This window comes from Natrix helvetica (genome assembly GCF_964273705.1).
Source record: "Natrix helvetica genome assembly, chromosome: 4".
Classification (NCBI taxonomy): Eukaryota; Metazoa; Chordata; class Lepidosauria; order Squamata; family Natricidae; genus Natrix; species Natrix helvetica.
The window spans coordinates 64459978-64476425 of NC_138550.1; the positions used below are offsets into that span (position 1 = coordinate 64459978).

Here is a 16448-nt window from a genome sequence, read left to right on the forward strand (position 1 = left end):
CTATCAATCAGTTTATTACAGTTTTAGACCAGAGACCAGAGAAATAAAAACACTCAGTAAATATACAATTAAAAATTATGGCATAAAATAATAAATAACTAAAATCTATAATAAAATCCAGTTTGTCAATTACTTGGATTGTAAAATTACAATCCATAAACTGTGGTCCAATGTAGGTTCAACACTAAAAGGGAAAGGACTAAGCAGTGCAAAGAGTTTGCCACATTTGTTATATAACATAACTATGGTGCAGAAGACACGAGTTTGTGATGAATCCCCAGTGCTGCTGTGCAGAATCTGGTCACCTGCACTGTAGTTATGGGCTGTTCATCCTTAAGCAGCCACTGAAGATAGGTAGTATCGGAATGGTCAGAATACCTAGCAGTTATTGGCAGAATGTTTTTTTCCTAATCTCTGTATACAAGGAACATCTAAGGAGCATGTGACCCACAATCTCCACCTCTCCTGAGGAGCAGGAACAGTGTCTTTCCAACAATTGTGTCCTTTTATACTTGCCATACAAGACGGCCGATGGAAGCACATGGCACTGTGCAAGCAAAAATGCTTTCTGGTGGTTTGCTGACTCCAACTGACTAAGATAGCTGGCAGGAGCAACAACACATCTAAAGGCATCTTGAGTCAGAAACAGTGGAACTTTCCCTAAGTCTGCCTGCCTCTCAATGTCCTCCACCCTTTGTTGCAAGGTTTGTCTTGCTAGGTCGTAGTCCATCTTGAGTATTGAAGCTGGAGAGAAACCTAGTTTGGCAAGATTGGACTCGACAGTGTTAATTCATGATGAGGAGAATTTGTCTTGGAGGATTAATGGAGCAAGACCTTGCAGAAAGAAGTTAAGCTTTAGCCAGAGATTTAAGGACACTATACAGATTCTTGCTTTGACTTTTGTCAATCCTGTCTCCAGATGCAGAAGTGCATTTGAGACACAATGCAACAGATGGAGAATCAATCCAATGAATTTGGATTGAACTATTTCTAATGGTGTAAAACACGACGCTGACGGTCCAAGCAAGGTCCTGTAAAGCACTTCTGCTAGCAACTTCACCAGAAAAAGCTAAATTGTGGCAGGGACATAATATTCTCTCTTTGTATGGCAAAATTTAAGGATGGCACTTGCTGATTTTTGGGCCAAGGCAGCCACATATTCTCCATGTGCTTTCCTTGAACCATTTGCCTGAATGACCACCCCCAGGTATTTGAAGGTGGTTACCTGCTCTATTTTGTGGCCATTTAGATACCATGAATAAAGTTTTGATCTTTTTGCAAAGGCCATGATCTTTGTTTTCTCATAATTTATGTCCAGTTTTACAATGCTGGACAAGGGCTCGCAAGGCTCTTTTAAGGCCTACTGGTGTCCCGGAGAGGATTACAGCGTCATTTGCATAAAGCAGCAGGGTGATGCCACCTATTTGGGGGAGTGGGGGGGGTGTTAATTTGGTTTGTTTAGACATTTTACCATGTCATTTATATAGAAGTTGAAAAGAAAGGGGCCCAAAATGCATGCCTGTTTAACCCACTTTCGAGTTTTAACTGACTTTGAGAGGGACCCTTACATATTATACCTCATCTTGAGGGATGTTTTTGTATGTAGGGCACATAATAGATGAAGAAGCCTGTGGTAAATTAAAGCAGCTTCCAGCTTCTCCCATAGCTTAGTCCTGGTAACCATATCAAAGGCTGCCTTGAGATCTATAAAATCGGCATATAATGATATAGGTCTATTTGATAAGTATTTTTCAATCAGATGATGAAGAACTAAGCACTGATCTGTGGTGCCTCTCCCCTCTCTGAACTCAGCTTGCTCTTCAGCGATCAAGTTCTTGAGATCCAGCTACTCCTTTAATTTATCTTGGAGGTGATTGGCATAGAGTTTGCTGATTATATTAAACTTATTGGTCTGTAATTGGCAGGGCATAGTAACTATCTAGTCCTGGAAAATTGTGTATTTAAAATAAAGAGGCATCAGGAACAGCAGATAAGGTATTTCAGAATAGCACAGATATACCACAGTATTTCTTAACTTTGTTGGGGAAGGGGGAGAGATGAGTGGCTACCGTGCAACCTCCCCAAAAGACTCAGCTTCTTTTGGATAGTACTGACCAATACAGTGTGCTTGTCCATGACAGCTTTGAAATATGCAGATCCATCTGCATATTTAAAATGTTTCATTCTATCTTTCAAAGAAATGTTATAGAGTAACTTCAGCTTTAAAATTGCTCACAATAAAAAAAAATTGAACTTGAACTTAGCAATGTATGCTACTTCTTATATCCTGCTTGCATTTCATAGTGTTGATTGCACATGGCCGATCACTAAATTCTATGTATAAAGCAATTCAATTTCAGATATTCTTGGAATTACTAGCAGCACAACTAGCACTGTCTCACAAAATACTACCAACAAGTGAATTCACTAACAAATAACATTTTGGAAATCTACAATCTCTTTTGAATTATTTTGATTTTATGTGTAGACAGTTTTAAAAGCACTGAATTAATTGATGGATTAGTTGGGGGGGGGGATGCCACTTAAATTGTGAACACTTTATTTGAATTCTGAAATATATATGTTGCTGGGCATCTGTTAAAATATTTTGCAATTATATTTATGTTAGCTACTATAGTTAAATTAATGCATTTTAATACAAATATACAATCTATTCAGTGTTAATTCTATATTTCTTTTGTCACTACAGATTTGATGAGGAACAGCATCTTCTGGCAGAATTGCAGCATAACTTCAATAAGTTTATTTTATGGTTAAACGAAGCCAGCAGTGTTGTCAGCATTCCAGCTGAGCCAGGAAATGAATATCAATTAAAAGACACCCTTCAAAAAGTAAAGGTAATATAATTAGGAAACTGTTGTTTCCAATTGTTTCTTTTGCCTTTCTGTGAAATGTAAACACTATAAACATCTTCAGAAATTTTCCCATCATGATGGGCTACTAATGTGTTGGATTATAACTTACATTTGTCAACATTTCTAAGGTTTTCAAATAGGACTTCAGTGATATTTTTTGGAATCATGTGAAATATAGCAATAGCACTCAGACTTATATACCACTTCATAGTATTTTACAGTCCTCTCTAAGCAGTGTACAGAGTCAACATATTGTCCCCAACACTCTGGGTCCTGATTTTACCGACCTCAGAAAGATGTAAGGCTGAATCAACTTTGAGCTGGTCAAGATTGAACTTCTGTAATACTACATTCTAATCACTGTGCCACCGTATGAAACAATGAAGTCTTTTGTGTTTATGACAGGAATGGATTGTCACAACATAAAAATAGATTGAATATATGACATTAAGATTGTTTGTCAACTTTTTATACTTTTAGTATTTATTTTTTGAAAAAGAGTTTTAAAATGATATATCATTTTTAGTCAAAGTACAGTTCTGAAGGAATTAATGTCCACAGATCGTTTTGAAAAAAAAATATTAGATTGTATTTAACACTACTGTTTTTGATTCATTTTTTTTCTAGGGAAAAAAATAAGATAAAGACTCTTGAGTTGAACCAAATTGCTGGTGATTTCATGGATATATGCAATCTTTTCTGTTCTCCACAGTGGTGGAGATAGCATCCAGGAATGGGTTAACTCCACCTGTCATCCAATCGAACTGAGTCTGCAATCTGTAGTGACATGTCTCCTCTCAGTTCCTCTCAGCTTTTAGACTTAGTTTATCTTAGGACAAGACGTGTTTTTAATCTCTCTTCCATTCGTGAATACTTCTACACCATCAATAACATCTGATAAAAATGCTTAATTTGGATGCTAGCTCCCAACAGATCCAGGTTGAGCAGCCTCCCATTCCAGCGGCAAGGGCTTTTGGCAAATTCCACTGAGGGCTGCAAGGTGGCACTTTGGCCTTGCATTTCAGGCCACTACAGGGCAGCACCCATGAGTGAAGCTCCAGAATGCTGACCCTCTGACTGCAGGAAACAGTGGCGATCACCACAGGCAGTCCAATCCTAGACCAGGGCAATGCTCATGAGCACTTACTCTCTGGTGATAGCCTCAGGCCTTGAGGAGCAGCAAACAGACCTGAAAGAAGGATTGCTGCCATTTTGAGAACCATGACGATGATCGCCGCCATTTTCAGAGCTGCAACAATGAGGTGAGACTTGGGTGCCACTTTGAGCAGCTAGAAATTTGCCAGGGGGAACATTAGTGTGACATGGAGCCCCTTTTAGAGCCCTTCAGCCTCGACAATCGAGAAGGCTAAGATATCACTGCCCATATTCTGGGCACACCATTTGCAGGGCTGCAGGGATGTGGCTTGTACCAGCAGTGCTTGCCGCATGGCATATTCAAAATGGCTGATGCCATGCAGGAGCCGTTAGCTGGGGTATTAGAAACCCCTCAGATCTCCTCCCGTCATGGAGAGGATGTAGCAAGGCCCTCAGGATCAAGGCCTGCCAGGAAAAGACAAGTATCTGAGTCCAGGCTGAAAGGGCACTTCAAGAAGGCCTCTAAGGCCACACAGCGAGCAGAGTGCCATTGACAGAAGGCCTCAGATTGCGAATTCACCAAAGCCCAGAGGGAAGCAGCCAGGAGGGCCAGTGAACAATGGACCACAGGACAGGTCAGCCCTCACCTTTTCATATTACAGCCTCACACCAATGACAGTCCTCAGCAGGCCGCAATGTCCCCAGACAGCGAGGAGGAGCTGCTTTCCCCTTCTGGTTTTAATCAACCCCTAGAAGGTGGCAGTTTCTGCAGTTCTTCCCCACATAGTTGAGCTCCATCAGCCAGGGAGCAACCAGCGAGACACAGGGCCACTAGTGCAGAAGCAATCTTCACTCCTACTGCTGCAGGCCTCCATTCTCAGGAGCCAGCAGAGGTGCTTCTCCCTCCCAACATGGCAACCATTATCACTGAAGCCATCAGGCAAGGAATTGCTGCAGGATTGCAGCAGAAAGCAACCTCAGAGGCCTCAGACACACAGAGGCCCCACGCCCACAGGGAGATCTGGGAGCCTGAGGGGTCCACTCCCCCGCCGAACCCTTTCCTTCTTCAGCTCCCAGTCAGGCTTCATTGTCAGGAGAGGAACAAGCATGCAGAGACTTGAATTTGGGCCTGAGTTTCTTACATGGCAATGACAGCCTGAGATATTTAGTGGAGAGGTATACCCTCTGACCTATGTGGAAAGGTCCTTGCGCCTTCCGCCTTTTATCGGCACTCTTTTTATATGTGGCAAAAGAGTGACATAACACATCCTTCATCACTTTCCAAACTTTTTGCATCCGGGCTATCCACTCCTGCGAGGTCATGTCATCTGGGTGCACCTGAGGACACCTCGGAATTGGGATGAACTCCTGCCCTGTAGCCACATGAAATGGGGTAAACCCCGTACTTTTGTGCACTGCATTGTTATATGCAACCTCTGCAAAGAGAAGGAGTTCAGCCCAATCGGTCTGTTGGTACTGGATATAACATCTTAAGTAGCACTCCACCATCGCATTTGCCCACTTCACAGCACCATTGGTCACAGGGTGCAAGGCCGTACTAGGTCCCTGTGAAGACCCCATCATTGCCATGAATCTATGCCAGAACCGGGCAGTGAATTGCACTCCCCTGTCTGAAATTATCCATTTGGGGATGCCATGGAGTCTATAGACATGGGTAATAAACCGTTTGGCTAGCTTCCTAGGAGATGGAAGGCCGGTATATTCTACAAAATGAGCCTGCTTGGAGAATAGGCCTATTATTGTCCAAATGACCTTGCTCCCTTGGGTGTCCGGTAAATCCATGATGAAGTCCATGGCTATCTGTTCCCATGGCTGAATTGGATCTGCCACCTTCTGTAAAAGTCCAGGAGGCCAGCCAGGCCAGGTGTTCATGGTAGTGCAAACAACACAACTCCTTACATATTCCTCTATGTCCCTCTTCATGTGGGGCCACCAGAACTGGCGATTTACTAAATGCAAAGTCTTGAGGAACCCAAAATATCCAGCCGAGCGAACTTCATGGCAGCGCCACAGCACAGCCACCTGTACCACACTTGGTACATATACCTTCGACCCCTTCCAGGCAAAGCCTTCTTGCTGTGTTAATAAAGTTTGATTTTCTTGAAACCACTGGTCCATTGGGAGTGCTGCTTTTTTTTAATAAAACAATTTTTATTTGTTTTTGAACAAGGACAAACAAACAAAAATAAAAATAAAAAACCCATCTCCCATTACAAATTGTAGAAAGTGTGTCAGTTGGTTACACTATTTACATGCATCTTTTCTATAGTCACCACCTGCTTTTCATATCAAATCGCATATTTTAAATTTACCTATATTCATGTATATCACAATTATTATATCTCAACCTTAATTTGACTATAATTGTTTTTACATCCTTTTATATATAATATTCAAAATCTAGAATAGGATTATATGATAACATTCCATTAAATCATCCTAAAATCATCCAATCACAATAGATCTTTATAACATATTCTAGATAAAGCTTTTAAACCTCCTCTCATAATCTCCATGTGTTGTTTATATAAAATTTCATATTATCAAACTAATATATCTATATGTATTGTTATCATTATTAATCATTATTTAACTATAGCTATTGTCACTTCATTTTATACATACTACTAGTAAACTAAATTTAGCTTAATTTTTATTATACATTTTCATTGCATCAGCCTGTATCCCTCCAGCAACAGTACAGTCTTATATCTCTTGCCATTTGTAGCATTAATGTTCTAGTTACTTTCTTAATAAATCTTGTATAAACCTCCCTTGGCAACATGTTATTCCTTTCGTATTTCACAAAAGCTTGAAACCCAACATCTTCTCTTTCCATCAGCTTAACTTTGGTTATAGCTAGTGCTTCTATCAAGATTTCTCTCCTTATCTCCGTCAATTTTTCTCTCTTTTCTTCTTCTGTGCTTTGAAGTCTGGGGTAGAGTTCCAATCCATCCATCCCCCCTTTCCATATTCCGCTCTTGCCATTACCAACCACGCTCACTTTGTTGTTAGTATCCACAGTTTTCTTATCTCTTTGCTCATTTTTTTCTTCCATCTTTTGAACTCTGTCCTCCACTTTCTTCATTTGGTAAACATCCTGTTTCTCCATCAGATTTTTCTGTTTTGTATTCCATATTCTCCAATCTCTTTTCAATTCTCTCTGTCACAATTAATAGATTTTGAATTTCAAACATAATTATTTGCAATGTTACAGTTTATTTTTCCTGCTGAGCCATTCTTTCAATTTTGCAGACACTGCCACTATAGGGTTCAAGGCTATTTTAATAAACTTCAAACAGGTTCATTTAGGTTCATTCATTTATTATCTTTCAAGTCAAAATGTTGTCTTCCCTCCAATAGCTAGTGATAGAACTTCCCAAAGGCACCTGTATAAACAACTTGTGCTCTTCCTACTATCACTGTCAGTAAACAAGCTGAAAGAACCTTGAATCTCAAGTGATCAAAGAGAAAGAAGAAAAAATGATGTATCCAGCCTCCAGCCTCTAAGTGGCAGTGTAACTGCTTTTCCTCCTGTTGTTACAACCCTCTTTATAATCATTCTTATTTTCTTCTTTATATTCCAAGTTTAAGAAAGAAAAAACCCTTAAATGGAGATCAAAAACAATCCAATCAATCAAATCAAACATTATTTTAAAAAAAGGAAAATTTTAATCCATGGGTATAAGCAAAAGTGAAAAAAGAAGAAGAAAGAATTAATCCATTCAGTTTAAAAAATAGGGAGCCCCTGCAAAAGTTCCATCTGTGAAAAAAAATAGAAACTGGATAACACACTAAGTTCAATGCAGAGCAATCTCACCGCCTACAGTCTTTTGTCTTCAATCTTAACTTAACTTAATTTTTTTTCTTGGGTAGGCTCTTCCTCTAATTTCCTCACCAATTCAATACACTTTCTCTTTCCACTTTCTTCCCATTCCGGAGCTGTCCCAACTTCAGCAGCTTCATTAGCTGTATTTCTGTCGCCGGAAAAAAAGGGCTATTCCTGGATCTTTCAGGGACTTTGCAGTGTCCCTGAGATCAGCAGGAGGTGCCCTTCTCAATCACCGTCTCTGCAGGACGGTTTAGGTCCAAATGGACCGTCCAGCGGCAGAAATTCGACTGTGATCTCGGGGCACCAAGATCGTGCATCATGCCATCGCAACTTCAGCTCTCTTCTCCTGGGAGTGCTGCTTTGATTGTTCTGGAGATGTCCTCCCCCTGGGCATACAGGTTTGGTGCTGGTGGGGCCTATTAAGTGGCTCCTTTTATTATGATACTATGGTTTGTGGGAGAGGGCATTGGCTAAGAAGTTCTTGCCCCCTGGTATATATTTTAATTGGAAGTTGAATCGCTGAAAATACAAGGCCCATCTAAGTTGTTTTGGTGACAATCTTCGTGGGGTCTGGAGGGCCTCCAAATTCTGGTGGTCCATCCAGACCTCAAAGGGTATCCCTCCCCCTTTTAGTAAATGTCGCCACATCAACAGGGCCCACCGGACCACAAACGCCTCCTTCTCCCAAATGGACCAGTTGCGTTCGGTCCCTGTCAACTTCCTCGAGGTGTAGGCACACGGCTGTAGGACTCCTTCATTGTTCTTTTGTAAGAGGACTGCAACCACTGCCACATCTGCCTGAAACACAAATGGCTTGGTGGGCTCTGGATGTTTTAGTACTGGCTCTTGTGCAAACAAGGACTTCAGATGCTCAAACACTTGCTGACACACTGTTGTCCACACAACTGGGCTTCCCTGTTCAGGATTTGTCATGAGATGTTTTGTGTGTAAGAGGTCAGTTAGTGGAAGGGCCACTTGAGCAAAGGACAGAATGAACTGGTGATAGAAATTGACAAACCCTAAAAAAACTCTGCAACTGCTTGTGGGTTTTAGCAGCCTGCCAGTCCAACACCACCTTTACCTTCGTGGGGTCCATCTCCACCCCTTTAGGTGAAATGCAAAACCCAAGTTAATCCAGTTGCATCCTGTGGAATTCACATTTAGGGAATTTGAGCCACTGCTAATGGAATCCAGGGATAAACGCAAAATTCTGCCATCCCTCTATTGGTGTGCTGAGGATCAACCTCCTCCCTACTTTTGCCACTCACTCTTTTGAGGGTTGGATGGGCAATTCAACCTCCCCCATCTGCAGAGACAACTTCCCTCCAGGCAGGGTCAGCAGCAGGACAGGGCAGGTAGAAGCAGCCAGTGCTTCCCACCCAAGAGATCCTTCAGGGGTGGGATAGGTCACCCCTTTCAGCATCAAATGTGACTGCCTAGAGAATCTTCCCATTGGAGGCCGATTGGCTTTCTTTGTCAGCCGATGGGAGGAGATAACCATAGATGCCTGGGTCGGGGGGGGGGGGTGAAATTCGGCCTCTCCCTAGAATTTCTCTCCACACACCCCCTAAGATTTTTCATCAGTTGCCCCATATCTTGAGACTGGGAAAAGTGACTCCTCATGGAATCGACAATCCAGCACCTTCTGGAGATCCAGGCAATTCAGCTGGTTCCAGAGGAGCAACAGGGTCAGGGATTCTACTCCCACCTGGTCATTGTCCCAAAGACCTCAGGGGGTTGGTGGGTAATTCTAGACCTCAAGCATCTGAACTGCCACATTGTTCAAGATGCACTCACTTCAGACCATCCTGGAGGGCCTTAGGGTGTGTGTTACTTCCTCACATCAGTGGATCTCACAGAGGCATACCTGAATGTACCCATCATTTCCACCCACAGGCAGTTTCTCCACTTCTTCTATGTGGGGAAGCATTCTCAGTACAGGGCCCTCCCTTTTGGCCTCTTCTCAGCCCCCAGGGTGTTCAACAAGCTGCTTGCAGTGTTAGCAGCCCATCTCCATACCAGGCAAGTCAGGATCCAGTGCTATCTGGACAACATCCTACTCCAATCCAGATCAGCAACCCAGGCAGAGAGAGACCTGAGATTCATCCTTCAGATTCTACAGGACCAAGGGTTCTCCATAAATCTGGACAAAAGTGGTTGTCCCTGGCCATCTCCAGTGGTTCAGAGAGCCCGACCGCCTGACCTTGACAACAGATGCCAGCCTCTTCGGCATGGGGAGCACATTTACAATCAATGATGGCTCAAGGGCAGTGGTCCCAGCCAGACCGGAGCCACAACATAAATTGACTGGAACTTTGGCCGGTCCATCTGGCCCTCGTCCACTTCCAGGACAGCATGGCCAACAAACACATCCTGGTCCTCACAGTCAACATGGCCACAAAGGCCTATATCAACTGACACACTCCACATCCCTCATGCAAGAGGCTGAACAACTGGGCCTCTGGGTGGAGAGACATCTACTGTCCATAAGGGCAGAGCACAACTCGGAGATGGCAAATGTACAGGCAGACTGGCTCAGCTGAACTCCAGTCAATCACACAGAGTGGTGCCTGCACCCGAACCTGTTCTGGGACTTGACCAAACTGTATGGACTTCCAGAACTCAATCTCTTTGCCATCCCAGACAACAGCCAGCTATTCAGATGCCACACCAGATACACAGTCCCAGGGACAGAGGGAATGGATGCCCTCTGCTGCCCATAGCCTCCAGGGCTGTTGTATGCTTTCTCTCCTCTTCCACTCATCCAGAGGGTCATCAGGAAGATGCTGGAGGAGGAGGAGGCGAAACTCTACTCCTGGTGCCCCACTGGCCCAGACAGCCTTGGTTTGCGGACCTGGTGAACCTTTCCATGGCTCCACCCTGGAGGATCCCCCCAATCAAGATTTTGCTCAGCCAGGGGTCTCTCATCCACCTGGACCCTCCGTGGCTTCAGTTGACCTGGAGATTGAGTGGAGGGTTCTGAGCACGGACAATCTATCCATGAGGGTCATCAGGATGATCCAGGCATCAAGATGGCCTTTGACCAACCATATATACAACACCACCTGGAGAGCCTTTGGCCACTGGTGCTCGAGCAAGGACCTTGTACACTTCAAGGTTTCCATCCCTTGAGTCTTGGGATTTTTCCAGTAAGGACTTCAAAGCGACTTGTCTCCTAATACTCTCCGGAGACAGGTAGCAGCCCTCTCTTCTGTTCTGACTTGCAGGTCTCTAGAATCCTTGACCCACCACCCTTTGGTCTGATGGTTCTTAAGGGGTGCCACTAATTTCAGACCTCCAGTTGTCCACATATATCCAACTTGGGACTTCACCAAAGCGCTGAACTCCCTGACTAGGGCTCTCTTTGAACCCTTGAGGATTACCTGTCTATGCTACCTTACCCTTAAGATGGCATTCCTGGTGGCCATCACATCAGCCAAACAGGTATCAGAACGGACAGCCTTATCAGTGAAGCAAGACTTCTGTGTGTTCCATTCGGACAGGATGGTGTTGCAGCTGGACCCATCCTTCATCCCTAAGGTAAACACATAGTTTCACAGAGCCCAGGAGCTGGTGTTGCCAAACGTCTGGCCTGAATCAGTCCATTGTCTGGAGTGGAAGTGGCACACACTAGATATCCGAAGGGCCCCCTGCATCTGCATCAGGAGGACCTCTTCACTGAGATGCACAGAATCCTTGTTCATCTCCTTTCAGTCTCACATGATGGGCAACAAGGTAATCCCATCTTTGTTGGATCAGGGCCTGCATTGCAAAAGCCTATGAATTGCAGTCATTACCACTGCCAAGACACATTACTGCCTACTCAACCAGGAGTGCAGCCACAATGCAGGCCTTGATAGAAGAGGTCTGTCAAGCTGACACATGGGCCTCTCCAACCCCACTTATATGCCATTACAAGTTGGATAGGTAGAGGCTGCCTTTGGCAGGTAGGTTCTGCAGAGAGTACACACTAATCAGGGCCTGGACAGCATCCTACCCATAAGGACAAGCCAGGCTTTGGTATGTCCCATTCCTAGGCAGTGGAGATAGCATCCAGCCCCACACAGATACATGTCCGGTCCTGGGCCCGAGAGGAGACATTTTTTCACAATCACACATCAGTCTGCAGCGACACCTTCGTCAAAAGCTGGCAGAAGAGATACGTCATCACAGATTGCAGACTCAGTCCGATTGGATGACAGACTGAGTTAACCCATTCCTCCACCGCCCAGAGAATGGGCATCTCAGGTAAGACCAATGTCCATTTTGCTGTCATCTCTACTCATTAGGTGAATGGACACGAAGGTCTTACATCCTCTGACTTTTCTGGTTACTCCAGTGTTGCCTGTGTTTGAAAAGCCCTGTGTTGTTTCTGATTTGTCCTTCCTGAGGCTGACATTCCACAGGTTCAGCTAGAGCAGTTTCTTCAGTATCAGATTCACTGAGATCTGAGCCCTGGCCATGACATTTATAATCTACATAAAAATTATAATTGTTGTATGTATGTATGCATACATTCATGCATGCATGTTCGTCACCCAGAGTCACTTTTTTGAGATGGGCAACTGTAAAAATTGAATTAAACAAATAAATAAATTTATGGCTTGCAATGCTTCTATCACTTCTAAAGTGCCCATCCACTGAGGAGCAACATCAGGATTGAGTAAATGGTTTCCAGATTGACTTTCTGAAGCCAAAGATAATTGAGACTCTGGGGCTGTGAGAGACAATTGTCAGACTATGAAGCAAAATTTGGGCTTATCAAAAGAAGACAAGATGTTTCAACAGAGGAAATAAGTGGGTTGCAAGAAGAAATGGTGTCGATATTTCAAAGCTTTTATATTATGATAAGGAATCACAGGGAGATAAAAGATTTTAAAAATAACAGTTGGGAAACTAGAAAGTGTTCAACAAGGGATATGAACAATGATCAAAAACCCCAGAAAATAGAGGAGGTAATAGAAAGACTAGGGAAAAGTTAAAACAAACAAATCAACAAATCAAACAAGAAGATAAGAAGGAGAAGGCAGAAAAACTTATAAAACTATTAAGGGAAAATACACACTAAAATACCAAAAAATGGTACTGGATAAACAGAAAGATATTCTTGAAAAGAAGATAGAGACTTGGGCAGATCCTCTGGAGGCTTGGCAGCAAAAGATAGTAGAAATGGAAGAAATACTTAAGTTAAACAGGAAAGATATAGCGATAAAGACCCAAGGGAGAAGTTTGGGAGGCAAATCAAAAAATGAATAAGAATTGAAATATTAAAATGGGCAAGAAATGATGGATAGATGACATGTTTTGTAACACAAGATTGGCTTTACTAGGAGCTAGAACAGAGGCAGAACCAAGAAATAGGGGGAATATTGTTATACATATTTCTATATAATATATTAAAAGTAATAGCTAGATGTAAATATTAGATGTTGAAAAATGGTGACACTATGTATGTTTTAATGATATTGTTATCGTCATTAGAAGGGCAGACTAAAATACTGAACAACTAAATAATGAAGGCCCATATTTTAACATAAATATGTATAACAACTTTACAATTACATAAATTTGATTTAAATAAATATTATTAATACTACCATTACTACTTGTATCCAAATGAATGGTACACAGATGCCTCATTGTTCATGTATTGATACTGATGTATATTTTTAAAAAAACTTTTTTTAAAAAAATGTCCATCCAGAGCTGTAGCTTCTGTAAAATCCAAATCTCTCTCAACAATTCAGGATCTAATCATAATTTGTTACACTGTCTTGTTCCCCAGAAATTTCTCCTTATGGCCACAAAAAATGGAAAATAAGGAATGCAATATATTTTTAAAATTTGAAGAAATCATAATAGTTCACTATACTCGTATGAAAATATTTTTGAAGTATTCCAAACTCTCTGCAAACGCTTCATCCCTTTGAAGCAATCAATAAGATTGTTCTTGAACCTGAAGCATATAAACCTTGAATAAAAGTTGTGGATATTTTTGTTGTCCCCAATTCGGGTCTGAGCCTGGTGCTGAAGCCAATGATGGATGCCAGACACGAGGTGCAGGTTTTCTGATTGCTTTTTATTGGAGTACTCCAAGGAAAAGAGTTCCTGGTCAAAAGGCCAAGAACCAAGAACAAAGGATTAAGTAAGCTTTATACATTTTCACCAAAGGAGAAGGCGGAACAAGGTGAAATAATAAGAAATATCATCTAATATATCTAATATCATCTATTATCATATAATAAGAAATATCATCCAGAATGGTCCAGAATGCAGCCGCGCGTGTAATTATGGGGAGTACTAGGTACTCCCATGTGACACTTTTCCTGCGCGAGCTGCACTGGCTTCCTGTGGTCTATCGGGTGCGTTTCAAGGTTTTGATAACGATCTTTAAAGCGCTCCATGGCTCAGGACCTAGTTACCTGCGGGATCGTATTCTGCCCCATACATCCCCACGACCAATTCGCTCGCACAGAGAGGGACTCCTCCAGGTGCCGTCCACCAGACAGTGCCGAGGGGCGGCGCCTAGGAGTAGAGCCTTCTCTGTGGCGGGCCCAGCCCTGTGGAATGACCTCCCTCCGGATATTAGAACTACCTCTGACCTCCGCTCCTTCCATGTAAAGCGCAAGACCCACCTATTCCAAGTAGCTGGCCTGGCTCAACCATGATCTAACTATATCGCTCCTGACGGGTTTTTTATTTGTGTAATTTAATTGAATTTATTTATTTATTTAGGGGTTTTTAAATATTGTGATTTTAATTGTTTTTATCCATCTGCCCACCTCCTCCTTGTACACGTCTTAGTACACGTCTTTGTTATATGTATGTCTTGTCCAGATATGTATTTTACATGTTTTATTGTACGCCGCCCCGAGTCCTTCGGGAGAGGGTGCGGCTAAGAAATAAATATTTATTATTATTATTATTATTATTATTATTATTATTATTATTATTATTATTATTATTATTATTATTATTATTATTATTATTATTATTATTATTATTATTATTATTATTATTATTATTATTATCATTTTAGCAATAATTCTACAATTTGTTCTATTGGTCTATAGCTGTCTTATTCCTAAGCCTTGTCTAATGAATGCCCCAGGAGTTATCTAATACACATTTCATTTGTTGCAGGCCATCTCCATTGCTAACTTTTGGCTACAAACTTTACACATGCATATTTCTTGTTGATAAGCATTCTTTGTTCTTGAGAGACATACCTCCCCTCCCCAATTACAGTCTTCCTGATTTAATTTCAAGTGTGTGCCATGATCTTGCTTTAGCAGCCAGCCCATCATTTTGTTCTGAATTATTGAGTCCATTTGCTTCAGCTGATAAATCAATAGAAATGAAGAAAGATAAGGAACTTGAAAATTCTTCTATTCATTTTAAATGTTGCATTGGTCTTTTCTAGTTAAAAGTGGAAGAACTACCTCCACACAAGGGAATACTGAACCAATTAAATGAAGCTGGAGAAAAAGCACTCAGTACTGCATCACTAACCCCTGAAATAAAACATAAGCTTGACAGTAGACTCAAAGAGGCCAACCATCGCTGGATCAAGGTTAGAAATATTAGTATTGAAGCTGTAGTTTATATGTGAAATTGGGAACATGTGTTTACAGTAACAGCATGCTTTAGCCTCCACCCCTTCCCTCAGCATACATGCTTAAATATAATGGTGTTGAGAAATGTTATTTACAAATAAGCTCCTGTTTCTTGGACAGTATTATTAAAGTTAGATAATAGAAGTCATGATGGAATTAGCCAGTGAATGAGGATCTATTGTCTTTCCCTAGATGCAGGAAATAATTTTCAAAAATGCCTATTATAGTCAATCCCCTATTGTTTATGTTGTAATTAAAGTTACAACTTTAAAATTAAAGTCAGATTAAGTTACTGCCCTGAGGCAAAATACTTTAACAAAAAGAATTTATAATAAAGTTTTGCCTTGCTTATGTTCAAGTCCTTTAGGATGAATATTCACTTTTTTATAGAGACCAGAATAATAGTTTTATCTAGTAGTAAAGAAATAAAATAAAGAAAATAAAGAAATAAAAGCACTTTCTCAAACAAAGAATAAAAAGTTTACCTATGCATTACATTACTATTTTTTTAATTACACAAATTTCTAAGATAGTTTTATTTTCCTTGTTAGAGATTATTAAAATGTTTTACATTAATAAAATATTTTCTAAGTACCCCCAAACTACATACATTTATTTAATGACAATTTTAAATTAGAAATTGAGCCTTTTTTCCACTTTAGAAATGTAAATTGGTATGCCCCATTATAGTTAACCCTTAACCACAGACATACTATTTCGGCTATACTATTACAGACATGAGGTCATAATGACCGCTCATACAATTTTCTTTATCAATGAAAATAATAGGTGGAATATATTGTTAAATTTACTTTGTATAGTTAAAATTTTCATTTATTGATCAAATTAACAAATTTTATAAATTGAGGAACAAACATATGATTATAATAATAAATAATTAGTTAGTCACTGCAATTTTTGCAGTCTTTTACAGCATTTGTTACGTATTAGGTTTTTTTATATATAACACAAATGAAAAGTTTTTCTTTTTAACTTTGGATCACACAG

At 41.1% G+C, this 16448-nt stretch overlaps 1 protein-coding gene across 2 annotated transcripts in view; it reads left to right on the forward strand.

Annotated features, from left to right (window-relative positions):
* DMD (dystrophin) overlaps positions 1-16448 on the forward strand; it is a 1188090-nt gene that overhangs the window by 681594 nt on the left and 490048 nt on the right. For both annotated transcript variants that reach the window (XM_081951523.1, XM_081951524.1), the window contains exons 45-46: positions 2711-2858; positions 15248-15397. In XM_081951523.1, the coding sequence (XP_081807649.1) occupies positions 2711-2858; positions 15248-15397 (298 nt within the window). The remainder of the gene's footprint in view (positions 1-2710; positions 2859-15247; positions 15398-16448) is intronic.